General features: G+C 47.4%; 1 protein-coding gene across 3 annotated transcripts; it reads right to left on the bottom strand.

Moving 5' to 3' along the window:
- Positions 1–2328: 2328 nt before the first annotated feature.
- SGK1 (serum/glucocorticoid regulated kinase 1) lies at positions 2329–11411 on the bottom strand. 3 transcript variants are annotated; one of them, XM_013959093.2, is made up of 12 exons: positions 11101–11411; positions 7797–7872; positions 7260–7335; positions 6720–6824; positions 6138–6221; positions 5902–6033; positions 5506–5618; positions 5197–5320; positions 4753–4848; positions 4476–4631; positions 4282–4371; positions 2329–3557 (listed from the first exon to the last, which is right to left on the bottom strand). In XM_013959093.2, exons 1-12 carry the CDS (start codon positions 11132–11134, stop codon positions 3390–3392), a joined length of 1254 nt encoding a protein of 417 aa, XP_013814547.1. In that variant the 5' UTR covers positions 11135–11411; the 3' UTR covers positions 2329–3389. The 3 variants fall into 3 exon arrangements, with proteins under 3 accessions (XP_013814547.1, XP_067149796.1, XP_067149795.1); XM_067293695.1 differs by lacking the exon at positions 11101–11411 and adding an exon at positions 8802–9033; XM_067293694.1 differs by lacking the exon at positions 11101–11411 and adding an exon at positions 8139–8241.
- Between the last annotated feature and the right edge of the window lie 3423 nt (positions 11412–14834).

Here is a 14834-nt window from a genome sequence, read left to right as displayed (position 1 = left end):
TATGAGAAAAGTGCAGTCCTCACTTAGAAGCCTCACTTAACTTCCTAAGGATCATGAAATGAATGTGACTTGTGGTACATAGAGATAAGTAGTACAGCTTAAACCACATGAAATGCCTGAATTTGTTCATTTAAATGTTTGTGTGTGTATCAATACACTCCATCAAAGGTGTATATGAGGGCCCAAGGTTGTTCGCCATACAACATACAGCATAATGTTAGTTTAAGTTTCATTGGGTCAGCTGTTCTGCTGACTAAAACTACCCAAGCTCTGTTACAACACTGCCACCAGCAGAAAATTTGGATCATTACTTCCATCTTACAAACGGGTGCAACTGAACCTCGGATGCAGCACTTTCAGTCAAAACACATAACGCCTATGACAGCTAGGGTTTCAGGAATCCTAGACCTTTGCTTCTAAGTCCAGAGACTCTTCTCCAAAGGCAACCTAGACCTTCCACAAGGCATGCTGTTAAACACACACACACACAACCCCCCCAACAACAACAAACAGCAGACTGCCATACACGTAGCAATTCCCTTTCTGTGTGACTGGACCATGTTAGATTCAGAGATTAAAAATGTTGACAGATCATTCACCTTTCTTTGAACACACTGAAACATGGTGGTGTCATGTGCTGAATATTCATTGCTAATGGTTGCAGACTTGTGCACAAAACAGCAAATGTACAATTAGCTAAGGCATGCTAAAATGGTTAAAATTACAAAGGGAATGACTGCTTTTAAAATCAACTCATTAAAATTACACCATTTACTTGGCACAGATGAAATTCACCAAGGTAGATCTCTGAGTCACTGGAGTTCCACACTTATCATTAGTGCCTTCCATGCCTTTTTTCTTAAAAAAAGTTAGAAAGTATTAATTTTTTGTTACAATGGGGCTGCAATTCTCCTTTTGCATATCTACACATAGCACCTTGCTAATGCCTGGGAAATGCTGTAAGACAAAGATAATGCATATCACAAAATTTAGTCACTTAGCAAGTACAGTTTCATTTTCTGTAGGTACAAATGAGTACTATGCATTTTAACACCTTTGGCCTAGAAATCATCATGACAAAAGATGTTTGGGGCACATTATAACACTGGAAGACTTTGCAGGGCTTGTCAGTACAGTATTAAAAGAATGAATGAGTTTGGGGCTGTTGGAGTTTGAGAATAAGGTGGCTACATCTCTTAAATATACCAACACGATCCAAAAGCAGAGAAGTTTCTCAGCTGCTAAAAGTTAGTATTTTCATCTAAAAATGTAGTCCTCCAGAGACATGGTTTATAGCTGAAGGCATGCAGTTTTTTTGTTCATATCTCCAACAGATAATAAAAGATGGGAAGTTACTGCATGCTTGTATCTCAGAAATACAATGAACAGAAAAATAGTCCATAAAAGAACTTGACTTACACTCATTGCAGTGGCCTGAGTTGCAGCTGATTCTCTGTCCAGGTTTTTCTGAACAAATTATCATTCTGATTCTCCAAATTGCTGAGACCACCAACTGCACTAACTAATGGGTGGTGGGAGCTGTAAATAAGATGCTCAGTCCTTCACAGAAAGAAACCATCCATCACCATGCAGGGAAAAAAAAAAAAGTGTGGGATCACCTCCAAAAGAAGTGGATGTTTTAATTCCTGGCCAAAAGTTGATCCCAAGTCCCTCTTACAGGCTACTTACTCAGCAGTATTCAGTAATAAAAACTTAGGTCTAACAGCCTGATTTTAGACAAGCGTGTACCCTATCCAAGTAAGTATACTATCAGTTGGTGAAATCTGCCTTCCCGTTACAAATGTTGTTACCACTAGAAATTCAGGATGCAGCACACTACCGTTGCTGCAACAGCTATAGCAATGGCCTGTGCTCCAGGACGAACAGGGGCAAGTGGTTTCCGTCAGCCTCATGAAAACCTGCTTTTATCATATGCCTGCAGCATAGCTGTAAAATTGCTCAAGTCTTCCTTATACAATAGCTGACTTAAGGACTTGATTCTGCAACTGTAATTATGTTTTGTCTACACCAGAGAGCAGTACCATTGTTTCGTTAGAGGTAGAGAAACCCACTTTAAGGAAGTGGGAACACTATTCTACTGTATAGAAGAGCATACACCCACCCTGACATTCACATTTGGAAAACCAAGTATTCTGGCAAGGTATATCTGCATTAGGACATGTGTGGGTGTGTCTTGATAGAATAATGATCACCTACCTAAGTAAAATTACACAGGCATTTTCTCTGAAAATGCTGGCTGAAACTTTTCATGGAAAAAAGGCTAAATGAAAAATGTTTTTAAATGAAAAATGACACAGTTTATGGAAATATTTTTCAAGATTTTACTGCAAACCAATGGGTTTGGTCACAAAAAAATATGATACATATAACCATGTTAATTATATTACATTACAATGATGGTATACATTACAAGTAAGTCTGTAAGTTTAAATATACATCTAGAGTTACAACTGAATGTACAGATATTTTTTTACAATACATACAATCAGGAATGAAAAACTCCCAAAACCCCAAAACATAAATAATGCCCATTTTACAGATGACATCTTTTAAACTAAAAAAAAAAAAAAAAAGACCAACAGCTTTGACCGACTGCAGCTGGGGCATTTTGGTCCATAAAAACCCTTTCTAAAAATATAAATCTTTTTTCATAGCAGCAATGCTTTCTTCAAGCATTTGGATACAAGTAATTGTGAGCCCATTTCACTAATTTTAGTTGACTGTATAGATTAAAAAAAAAATTCAAAATTACGCTTAATTTATCTTCCAAATATGGAAGAAACAAACAATGCCCCACATTGTGGTATCCTGCAAGTGTCACATTGATGCTTTAAGCTACATCCATCTGTAGTAAGCAGACCACACACATACCATTTGTTCACATAGTAAACCCACATAAATGAAATGAGAGACACACTCTGCAACAGGGAAAGCTTTGGAGCTAACAAGATCTCATCAGAAAAAGGCACATTTCATAAATCCTTATCACATTTGGATAGATCTTCAGGCAAGGCTTTTCAGAACATGATTTCAAAACAGCTTGTTCTTACTCCTACAATCTGCCATAGCAGTCTATGGCAGCAGTCACTTCTGTTTGTTTTTCTTTCCCAAGGAGACAGCACCACTTTGGGGGGAGAACAAATGGAAATGAAAAGCCTGTGAAGCTCATTTAGGGAGTGATGTCCTCTTCAAAAAAAGCTTCCAGCAAACAATGTAGTTGAAATTAAGGCTGCAAAGCTGCCATGGTGGAAATGTGCAAATTCTGTTTCAAGATGACTGGCCAACCGGCAGTTCAACCAGAAGGCCAAACAAAAATAAAAAAATAATAGTTATTATTATTAAAAAAAGAAAAAAAAAACACAAAGTGTTCACAAGAAAGAGTCCATGGGTGGAGCATACGAGAAGCCCAAAAAAGCCTCAGCAGCTTCTTTGACACTGGCAGTAATGAGGATGCTGTCTGGAGACTGGCCAATGGAGTTGGGGACTGGCTCATCCGTAAACTCAGGATCGAAGTGTCGCAGGTCACTGGGGCCGCTCTGTGGAACAAGTGGAGAAGACAATATTTAGACCAAATCTGCCTAACTTGCACGAGTTCACAGTTCAATTCAAAATGGGGACAAGAACCCTTGTGTGGAGACTCTGTGTTATCACCTCGGGCTCCCTATTTAACAGCCTTTGCCAGTTATAGTTTGGCCTTTTTTGTATCCTGCTGCATATTGTCTCACTAAAAACAAGACAATTCAATTTAATATGCTACCGTCCAACTAAGCTCATGCAACAAAAGCCAAATGCAAACACGTCACTCTCCCATGCAGTAGTTTACAGGGGAGGACTTTGAGCAAGTTGTTATATGTAGTTTTAAAAAGCGCTCAGAAAGTAGAAGAGAGCAACCTCCGCAACAGACCCCTGTCCTTGCATGTTAGGTTTGACAAGCCAAATGTAACTCTAGGCTTGGGAAGCCATTTAATTTCCACACCTCTTCTCCACTTTGGAAAAATGGGGGTGGCAGGGATTATTTTAAAATAGCCATGCAAATGAAGCATTTGTGTGAGGCCAAAAGAACAGCTAAATTTAGACTATCCATCAACAAAGAGTCAGCTACTGCTTATTTTAACCTTGTCTGGAGAGCAACAAGGAAAGAAAAAACTGTATTCCTTAAACACAGCAAATGGCCAGTTCCCTTTGGCTCCTGGGCACCCCACAAAGACAAGGGGAGAAAAGACACTCTTCATACATTCCATAATTAGAAGTGATACATACCACATTTGGGTTAAAAGGGGGTGTAATCTTCTTATTTATAAGATCATCCCAGTTAATTGGGGAGAAGAAGATGTGATTCTTAATCTCCATCTGTTATGGACAGAAAAATAGATTAATACAGAACAGAGCACTTTAATATAAGTAATATGTCATCCTCCTGTGCTGTGTACAGGAACTGGACAGTTTGCACTTACAAAGTCCTCCTTGGCACCAAGCCTCTTCGTCCTATCCTTTTGCAAAAGGCCTTCCAGGAGATGCCTAGCAGAGTTGGTAATATTTGGCTTCAACTGCAACGGTTTGTTCAAGATATTATCGTACATTTCTGCTGTGTTTCTGCTGTAGAAAGGCGGCTGTGGGAAAGGCAGAGGAGAGAGCGAAGTTAGTAAGGTTGACATGTGGGCACGTTTCCTGATGGCACAACAAGCAAGAGGAAGGTAGTTTGATCTGCCACCAGGGCTATTCATTACTTACCAGGCCATAAAGCATTTCATATAAAACTGCTCCAAGGCACCACCAGTCAACAGTCCTGTCATAGGGCTGCTTGTGAAGAACTTCAGGAGCAAGATACTGTAAGAGAAGGAAGAGAGCCCTGTTAGCCAGAAGGATCTTTATAATTAGGAAAGCCCTTATGTTCTTGAATTAAAGGGGACACTAACTGGACAAGAGCAGTATCTAAGCTGCTGGCAAGCTTTATGTTCTTCATAAGCAGGGAGACAGCTTGAAAGCTGTTCTCTCCCACTCTTCCTGTTCTGTGTGTGTCCTACACGTCTTCACCAGCAGTCTGACACTGAGACCCATAATACCTCCCCCTGGTCTAACCTGCTGTAAATCTACACTGGAAACGGCAGTTTTCGCTAATGAGGGCAAGGGAGGGCAAGGCTCGTTACCGCTGTGTGTGCCTAGAGCTGAGCGTACCTCCGGTGTGCCACAGAAGGTGGAGGTCGTGCCATTGTGCTCTATGTTCTCCTTGCAGAGTCCAAAGTCGGTCAAGACAATGTGTCCCTGAGAGTCAAGCAGGATATTCTCTGGCTTCAAGTCACTGTGGCAACAGATGAAAGAACACAAATGTTAGAAGAGCTACAGTGAGAATATTTTAGGTGTAACTGTTCCCATAACTTCATTAAGTTGCAGAGAATAGTTTTAGCTCAGAATTGCTTTTAAGAAATGCACATTAAACAAAGTATGTGGGTATTTTAGTTTGACAAACTGAATGACATTGCTTACCGATAAACTATGTTCAGGGAGTGGAGGTAGCCCAGTGCACTGGCTATTTCAGCAGCATAAAAACGGGCTCTCGGTTCCAGGAAGCAACGTTCCCGCTGGAGATGGTAAAACAACTACAGGAGACAGAAAGAACAAAGTTCTGTAAATGGCGTCAAAGCCTGTTAACAATGCATTTAATTAGACTCAACATATATAGCTAGAGAGAACAATAGCAGGAAGTGGCCTACTGATCCTTTGGTAGTTCAAAACTTGGCAGGCTGGAGATGGCAACTCTAATAACTTTTCCCCCATGACTTTTCCCCTTGGAACTCTTTATTTAAAAGGCAGGGAGAAAGAGTCTACACTACCATCATGTGCACATTATAGGAAATATTACCTCATTTTTTTGATGCTTACCTCTCCACCATTGATGTAGTCTAGGACAAAATACAACTTGTCTGCCGTTTGGAAGGAAAAGTGAAGCCCAACCAGGAAGGGGTGTTTCACATTCTTCAGCAGGACATTGCGCTCTGACATAATGTGTTTCTCCTGAAAACGTAAGAAATCAATGTTTAGTGATAATATTTGCTTACCAACAGCAGTAAAAATGTATTTCATGGACATCACAACAGCATCACTCAGGAACAGCTTACCTCCTTCTTTTTCAGGATTGCTTTTTTCTGCAGGACTTTAACAGCATAGAATTGTTCTTCTGCCTTATGTCGTGCAAGGAGAACCTGAAAGAGGTTAAAATCACACAACTGAATAACACTGAAATACAGGACAAATTGTAAACACAACTGGAAGCAATCCTTGATGTTAACTGCTGAGCCCCACTAGGGCCCTTTGGTTGAGTGTGCAAACACTTTGCTGGTAATGCCTGGCACTATTACCACCCTTGCAGATAAATCTAGGAGGAGGTTTATTTGCCTTGTTTCTTTCTCTTCCAAAAGGAAATCATATATTCTTCCAACCTGAATAAGCACCACTGCTTTCATGCTCCCTCGCTCTTTTGTGACCGTTTCCTTAAACAGGCACCCTGCTCTGCTGACCACCCCAGGGCAAACACCTCACAGCTACAAAGGGAGCCAGGTGCTGGGGAGTAGGGCAGGCTTTGGCTCCATTTTAAATGTTTTAAATTTCATTTACCAAAGCCAGTACAAACCCAATCCTCAAGCATTACGTACAAGAGCTGAAGAGTATTTAAATTACAGCAAAAAAATAAAGAGGTTTACCTTCCCAAAGCTGCCTTTTCCGATCACTTTTAAGAAATGAAAGTCTGATGGTTTGGCATGCGGGTTGGATGATGGACCAAGATTGATCTGCTGTGAAGGACTGGGCTAGAAAAGCAAGCAGACAAAAACCACTACAATTACTAAAACAGCTTGGTATTGAGAGTCTTGACCATAGGTCTTCTTTTTTAAACATAAATCAAGTGATCTTGAAAGTGAATATGAGAACACTCCAACCACTAAAAATGTAATCTAGACCTCTGCCAGTTGCATTAAACTGTTTTGTACTACCTAAGAAGAACGTAACAGCGATAGAGTTTATTTTAAAGATTTTGTTGAGCTCTTAGTCACATTCCATAATGAAGTTACAACTAATTAAACTTATTTTTTAAGTATTCTTCTCAGTATGGGGGAAAATAATTGCTTCTTTTTTCACATATGTGCACTATGAGGTGAGCTAAAGTAGCCCTCGTGATGCCAATTTAATCATGTTTCTACTACTGGTTCATTCTAAAAATGCTTCACACGGTAAAATCTACTTACCGGAGGAGAAGGATTAGCATTCATAAGTTCAGGCTCTTGAGGCTGGGAGATTTTCAAGATAGACTGAACTTCAGGGCTGCAAGGATAAGAGCACCCATTATTAGAACAGTTACCGTAACCTTCAGACGCGCAGATCTTCCCACTAGAGGGCAAGCAAGTATCGCACTTGCGAAAAATGAATTTCAGTTGCGAAAAATGCCTTTCAGTTTGGAGTATTACAGAACGCAACTGAAACAACCTATTCGACTTAAGTGGTAAAATGAATCTGGAGAAGGTAAATTCCACCATACAGCAAAATTTTTTTATACTGTAAGTACAGCTCAGATTAGGGACCGGGCTCTAGAAATCTAGTCCAACTGATTTGTCCCAAACCCAGCCCATGAAGATTTGTTATGAAGTAATACCTTAAGAAAAGCAATTACCTCTTCTGTAATAGTCATGCTGGAGGTATTACAGTAAACAAACATTTCGTTGCTAGGTCTCACAATATATAGCGATATCTGCTAGTGAAATTCGGCCAAAATTTTTGATACTTACTGCTTGCATGCATAGGAGTTGGTGGCTATCTTCTGAATGAAGTCGTTCAGCCCCATTCTTCTCTGCTTCATGAAAGCTAAAAATAAAGACATGAGGGGAAAAAATCGTTTAGCCGCTGGTAAAAGCGTTAGGACCAACTCGAGTCAGGCTATTCTGACAACAAAAAAAAACAAAAAAACCCAAAAAAATAAAACAAAAACAAAACAAAACAACCCCCCCCCCCAAAACCCCAAAACCCACAAAAACCACAAACCCAAAAAACCAATCCCCCCTCGACGGAAACCCCAGCATCCTCCGACAAGCCGGTCCGGGGAGGCCGGTCGCCCCTTGCCCGCCGCTCACCGATGAGTATCGCCACCATCCCCCTCATCTTGGCGTAGCTCAGCGCGGGGCCCGCGGCCTTCACGGTCATCGCGGAGGGCGGCGGTGCTCGGCGGTGCTCGGCTGCCGGCGCCGCAGTGCCCCGCGCCGCGCCCGGCGGTGCTTAAGTGGCGGCGGCGCGGGGCGGGCCGGGGCGGCGCCGCGCCCCCGCCGCGCTCGGGGGCGGCCGCCCGGCGCCTGCCGCCGCCCCGCCCGCCCGTGGGGGCCCCCCGGCGCCGGGGGCTGTGCGGAGCGGGGGTCCCCGCCCGCGGCCCCGGCAGGCTGGCTTGCACCGGGCAGGGCGGCTGCGCCTCCCCCGGAGGCGGCTTTCTGTGCCTCCGGGCCCCCGCGGCGACGGCCCACCCCCCCGAGCTAAGAGCGGCCGCCGCTATCTGACTCGGCTTTCTCGCCCGGAGCTCGGTGCATTTCAATAGCGGGAGGCAAAGCAATGACCAGCCAGCGTCCCCCTGTAATTGCTTGCAAATGCTGCCACTCCGTCGCTCAAAGCCCGCAACTTCAAAGGCAACCTCTGCGGCCTAGGGCACAAGCGGGGGCCGCCGACCCCCCTCCACCCCCCCACCCCCCGACAGCGGCGCAAGCAGGAGGGCAAAGCACCAAAGCAAACAGCTGCCCAGAGTTTCTTACCAACCCCCTCTCTTTGGCACAGCAAACTCCTGCAGGCTCAGCTCGCTCTCTTCGCCCTCCCCCCTTCTTTTTCCGGCCTAAAGATGCGGTTATATAAAGTTCTTATCTCGCTGTGGCCTGGACGAGCACCTCTTTCTAAAGTGCCCCAACAGCCGGGCTACGGCCGCGTCCGCTCGCGGGTGCCGCAGCTGGCGGGGCCGCCGCCCCGCCGCCCCGGCGAGCAGCGATAAGGGCCGCTGACGTTTCCTTGAAGGAGCCTCAATGACTCAGGAGAACAAGATTTCCTGCCCGGTTTTCAATAATGACCATAAACAAATGTCCCTTCAGTGCACTGCCTTGATCCCGGCTGGGACATTACAGAAAGGGAAAAGAAAAAAAAAAGTCTCTTTTTAATGCCGAAAAGGGAAACAAGGGACAAAAAATGCAGTCCCCTGAACTTGGAGGGGGTGACGGGGCAGGAGGACAGAGTTCTGCTTCTAGAAAAGGTGAGAAGCTGACCGAGGATTGCACAAGTGCAAAAAGGAAAAGAAAAAGAAAAAAAAAAAAACTTTCCGCAATTTTTGTTTCCACTTTACACGGTTATTTGGGTACACCATGTACCCAGGACTTAATTACTAATTCGTTTCCTTGCGGGCGCGGACACGTGAGGGGCGCCGGTGCGTGCCCAAAGCGCGAGGGGCAGCGATGCCGCCCCGAGCCGCCGCGGCGGGGGGCGCGGGCGGCCCCGGGGGGGCGCGGCGCTGGGGCCCAGCGCTGTCCGCGTCGCACCGTCCCCGGTCCCAGCCCTCGCAGCCGGGCTGGTGGCCCCGGGGGTGCCGGCCCCGGCGCGCCGCAGCCGGGAGGAACTTTCCACGCGACGGGGAGTTATTTCTGCATTTATTTCGCCCTGCAGTCTAAACGACGTGCACTGGGCTGCGGCCAGCGGCTCCAGCTGCATCGTGCCCCCGTCCTCCCCCTGCCTGGAGCCCCTTTTCTTTTTGTTCTTTTTTTTCTTCTGCACCGCTGCTGCTGCCTCCCCCCGCAACCCCAGACGGCCGCTGGGCGGCACAACTTGGCAGCTGTCTGTATCGTCTTCTCCGGGACACACACACACACACACTGGAAAAGCACCCGAGCATAGCACTCATCAAAGGCTGCAGCTCACCCTGAGCACGGCGACAAACAGTGACAGAGATGACCGAGAGCGGAAAGATGCCCCGGCGAGGTGGGCACAAGCCTATAAAAAGCGCTGCTTTAAAGACTTTAAAGCGAGAGAGTAAAAAGGGAATTTGGCGGCTCCGCTCCGCTCTGGGGAGAGCTGCCCGTGTCCCTCCCCGAGCCGATGGGGACCTGCCCTGCGGCCACAGCACGGGGGACAGGAAGGCAACAGGCGCCCAGGGAAGGGGGCCTGGAGAAGCACGGCAAAGCTGGCTGTAGCTGGCGGGGCGCTAGCTTCTCCCACTTGTTACTTCCCTCACTTTGTTGCAAAAAGTGTCAGTCTCATTAATGGCAGCAGAAGAAAAGAAGAAAAAAAGGAATAGGAGCAGTCAGTTTCTTCTCTCCCTCTCCCCCCCCGCCTCCCCGCTTTCAGGGTGCTTCTGTCAAAAATTACTCGAGCCGCGCAATTTCCGTGTACCCAGAGTCTCAGTCCTCCCAGTGCTTTTTCCTACTCGCTACTCCTCTGACATCTCCCTCCTGGCTGAACAACAACGTGGCGCTCCGCAACCCCCGGGCCGGCGGCGCTGGCTTAAAAACCCACATGCCAGCCATGCGTAGGGGCAAGTGTTTCTCAGCCCGCCGACGGGCTCCGGCACAGCCTACCCCGGCCTTTCGGACAACCTGCCACAGGCTGCACCACGCCTCAAACCCCCCTCTCCGGGCCGGACCCCGCCGCCGGCACATACCCCGCGGCCCCGTCCGCTGCCGGCGCCTTCCCCTTCCGCAGCCCCCGCTTGCCCGTTGCTGCTGCCCTCCCCTGCCGCTTGCACCACCGCCGCCTTGCAGCAGCCTTTTGCAAGGGCTCCGCTGCTGATGCCAAATCTCCTGGCCCCTTCGTCCCATTTCCGTGCCAAACACTGCTCCGGCTGTACCACCCCCTGCCCCACGCACACCCTCTGCCTCCCCGTGCCCCACTCCTCCGCTGGCACCCCCTCCTCACCCAGCGCTAGCTACACTGCGGGAGCGTATGTGTGTGGGGGAAGAGGTGCTGGATGTCTTTCGTTCCCCCGCCGGGAGCAAGAGTTTTAAAACCCTCTCAGGCGCTGCCCTGCCCGGGGAGGGTGTCCCGCCGGCAGCACCGCTGTCACGGAGGCGAACCCACCTTTCAGCGAAGATTTCTCCTCTTTGCCTCTCATCGCGCTCCCCGTTAAGATCCCAAGCACGGCAGCACTGAACCATGCACTGAAGCTGTGACTGGGCTCCCGGCCGTTGCTATAATCCCAAATAACTCCCCTTACTGGCCGGCCCGGAGGCTGGAGGGAGGCGGTGAGTGAGGAGAGGCCAGCCGCCGTCCCGGCTGCCCGTTTATAAGCGCAATATCGAGGGCGATTTACATGCAGGAGCGTTATAAAGTTCAGCACGGGCCGCCCCGCACACTCTGCCCCATTGCAACATCGCCCAGAAAATTACTGTAATCAGCGGGAGTTTGTTGCGCACACACACACACACACACACACACACACACCCGGCAACGAGGGAGGAGCGAAGGGGGGGCCGGTCCGGCCCTAATTGACCTGCCGGCAGCGGATAACTCTTCCCCACGGAGGAGGGGACGCGACACGGCGGCGCGAGTGGCCTTGCACGGGGAGCGGGTCTTCCACTGCCCCCGAGGCTCAGTGCCAAAACGCCCCGAGGGGGGGGCAGGGGGCTGCCGGCCCTGCGTGCTGCCGGCGGGGCGGCTCTGCCCGGCGCGGCGCCCGGCCGGGCTTCCCTGCCGGCCGGATAGCGCCGGGGTGGGACCGGCGCCCCGCTCCGACCTGGCACCAGCGCCTTCCGCCCGGGAAGGAGGCGCGCACCGGCCCGGCGGCGCGGCCCGCCCGCCGCCCGCGGGGCTCCGCTGCCGCCGCGCCCCGCCGCGCCGCGCCGCACCGCGCGCAGCCGCTGTCCCCGGCCCGGCCCGGCCCGGCCGCCGCCGCTGCCTGCGGGGCGGGAGCAGGGCTCGCCGCCGGCCCCCCGCGCCCGCCGCCAGCGCCCTTCGTCCTTCTCGGGACCTCGCTCATCGTCCGTCCCGTCGACGCGCTCTTCGCATCGCGAGCATTTTTTAATGCCAAAGGGGGGAATTCCTCCCGAGGGCCGAACTCTTATTATTTATAATGCACGCAGCGTTGCAAAGTCGTAAATGGGCTTCTCAGAAGTCCTTGCTTTAGCTTAAAAGCCTGAGTGCCCTTCGGTTGCGTTTTCAAACTTTTCTCTAAGGCAGCAAAAACCGTACTGTTGAAAAGGGAAAGCACAAGTGAGCAAAAGGTGCCTATGGATCCCATTGCTCCAAGAGCTGAGTCTTCTGGAAAAGCATCATTTCACCTTGTGAAATTTTCAAGACATTGCGAGGATTTGCATCAAGAATTTGTATAGACACTGCTACTACTGAGGGTTAGAAGTGTACTGCTAAGAAGTAAATACAACAGAAGAATCGAATAATTACCGTAATGTTTCTAACTCTTATATTACACTCCTCCCTCAGTCTTAAAATTTTTGACAAATTAAGAGTCCCGAACTTGTAAATTATTTATTTTGGAAAGTAACATGAATTAAAAAGAAAACAGATTGGAAGTTAAAAAAAAAAAAGGGGGAAAGGGGCACTCTGCACACCAGGAATATTTAAGTTATAGAACTCCTTGCTGCAAGATTTCTGGATGCCAAAAGTTTGGATGGATTCCAGAATGGCTGGACAAATTAATAGAAAAAAAAAAAAAAAAAACAGTTGAGGGCTATTGACTGCAAAGGCAGCATGTCTGACTTGAAAGATTCTCGAATCACCAATTGCTGGGGGCCAGGACAGTGTTTTGGGGACAAATCACTGAACCCTTGTCTCTTCTTCCCTTAGGGGTGCACTGATAGCTGGTGCCGATAACACCATACGGAGGTATGCGGATCTGGTGTCCGACCCCATACCTCCATCCTGAGATTCTTGTATTGTATTTCTAAGTGGCATGTGAGTGGTTTCGTACTCACAGAATTTAACCAACTCACAAAACCCCAGGGATTGCTGATTACTGGCAAGAGACCTGATTAGTAACCTAATGTTATAAATGTGCTGTAAAACATGACTGTCAAATAACTGCATTTCATGTAAAAGTAGCACCAGGTATTCATCGTGCCGGGCTCAAGACCAGAGCTCCAAACTGTTGGATTCTGTGAAAAATACAGAAAGACACAGGCTCTGTCGGAACCACTGGTAACCAGGGCATAAGGGCAGGGCAGGCACAGCATGCAGGCTTAGCAAAGAGAGGGAGGTATGAGTGACCATAGGATGCCACTGATACAGAGATTAGGATATGCCCAATTAAAGCCTCTAGGGATGTGATTCAATTTGTTAACAGAATGAGTGCGCATATCACTAGTACGGGCCTGTCAGCCTGTGCAGTTCAAAGCGTCTTCAGCAGTTGCTGGCCTGTGGAAATTCGTCTCCCTGGAGGATTAACACCATTTGAAGGATTTCTTCATCTGGGGTGGTTGTTAGTCCTGTCTGATAGCGTCTACTAGCCACAACGAAGCTTTTGCCTCTTGCCCATCAGGAAGGCCAAAGGCTTCAACAGCCCATCTGATAATTGGACTCTCTGGGAGGATGTGAACTGTCCTGGTACTCATTGGCAGAGCAAGATTTGTAGGCGTAATTTAGTGCCTCCATCCTTGAGGAATTAGATTCTCAGATAGCTCATGGACTTCAGTTCAGCCATGAATTCAGTGCTAGTTGAATGAATACTTGCTTACTTATCTTGCTGAATCTAGGCTTTAGGATATAGGTTGTAGGCAGCAGACTGAGCTGTTGCTGTAGTTACTTGGCAGACCCTGGAGAGAAGCTTCCCAAAATTCTGCCAATATTTTCAGTAATATTTGGGTTTGGGTTAATCACACAAAGATGAAATTCAAGCCCTGGACTGCACGAATGACACTGCCCCCCAGTGCAAGAGGAGATTGCATGCCTAACATGATCTGTGTTCTGAAGTAAATTCTCAAAAGCTTTAATTTTCCCCCTGCAAATACCCAACAAACAAGTTCTTGTCTCTGACCTTGTAATTAAGTTTCACATGCAACGGCCAAAACTTTCAGTCAAGACCTTCTGGCTGCCCCCACAAATGATGTCTACAAGTTGCAGCAAATAGATGGGAACTAAGCAACAGCTTTAATAATAACCCCAACAGCAATTTAAAATCAGGAGATTTAGAATACTGTCAACAGGTCTGCTAGACATTGTTCTGACAGGAGGGTCATTGACTGAAACCCCTGTTGGTCTGGAGACATCTAACTGATTTCAGTGTTGCATTTTGCCAAACATAAATTCGGGCCATCTTTAATTTCACTTTTCTGATGGTTATGGAGCAGGTTTACTGCATTGTCAATAAGAGGCTTTAGTGCCAAGGGATTACGCTCACAGGATCACAGCATGATGCAGGGCTGTAGTGAGGAAAAAGTAATTCTTTTCCATGTAGAAAGCAGTAGAAAATTACAGCATCCTTTAGCTGCACTGATCTATAGCTAAAATAGCTGATAAATGATGCCACTAACTTCTGTTTTAATTCCAGCACACTGATTTGAGTCTAACCTAGTTGACTGTTATGAGCAAATGCTGCTGGTATTTTGGCCAGTAAGAATTAGACAAGGGTGGCTGTTGAAGAAGCATATGTGTGTGCCCTCCTTGGAGTTGCCTCCCGCCAAGATTAATATAAATTCTTGCACTATTGTGTAGCTACTCTAGTTTCAAGTCCTCACAAAGGACTGAGTCCTCATAAAGGACATGCAGGTTGAATGACGTACTTGAATTTGTTATTGTTGTTATGAACTTATAATGTGCTGTGGCTGAAGAGAGTTTGATCTTATCAGAACTGAATATCACTA

This window comes from Apteryx mantelli, chromosome 3 (genome assembly GCF_036417845.1).
Source record: "Apteryx mantelli isolate bAptMan1 chromosome 3, bAptMan1.hap1, whole genome shotgun sequence".
Classification (NCBI taxonomy): domain Eukaryota; kingdom Metazoa; phylum Chordata; class Aves; order Apterygiformes; family Apterygidae; genus Apteryx; species Apteryx mantelli.
Note: the sequence above shows the minus strand (reverse complement) of the source record. Positions and strands in the feature narration are given on the sequence as shown.

Coding starts and splice junctions, on each gene's coding strand:
- SGK1 (XM_067293694.1), bottom strand. CDS start 8,208: ATGACCGTGAAGGCCGCGGGCCCCGCGCTGAGCTACGCCAAGATGAGG. Junction 7,336..7,796: donor AACTCCTATGCATGCAAGCA/GTAAGTATCAAA, acceptor TTATCCTTGCAG/CCCTGAAGTTCAGTCTATCT. Junction 5,619..5,901: donor ACTACATCAATGGTGGAGAG/GTAAGCATCAAA, acceptor TGTCTCCTGTAG/TTGTTTTACCATCTCCAGCG.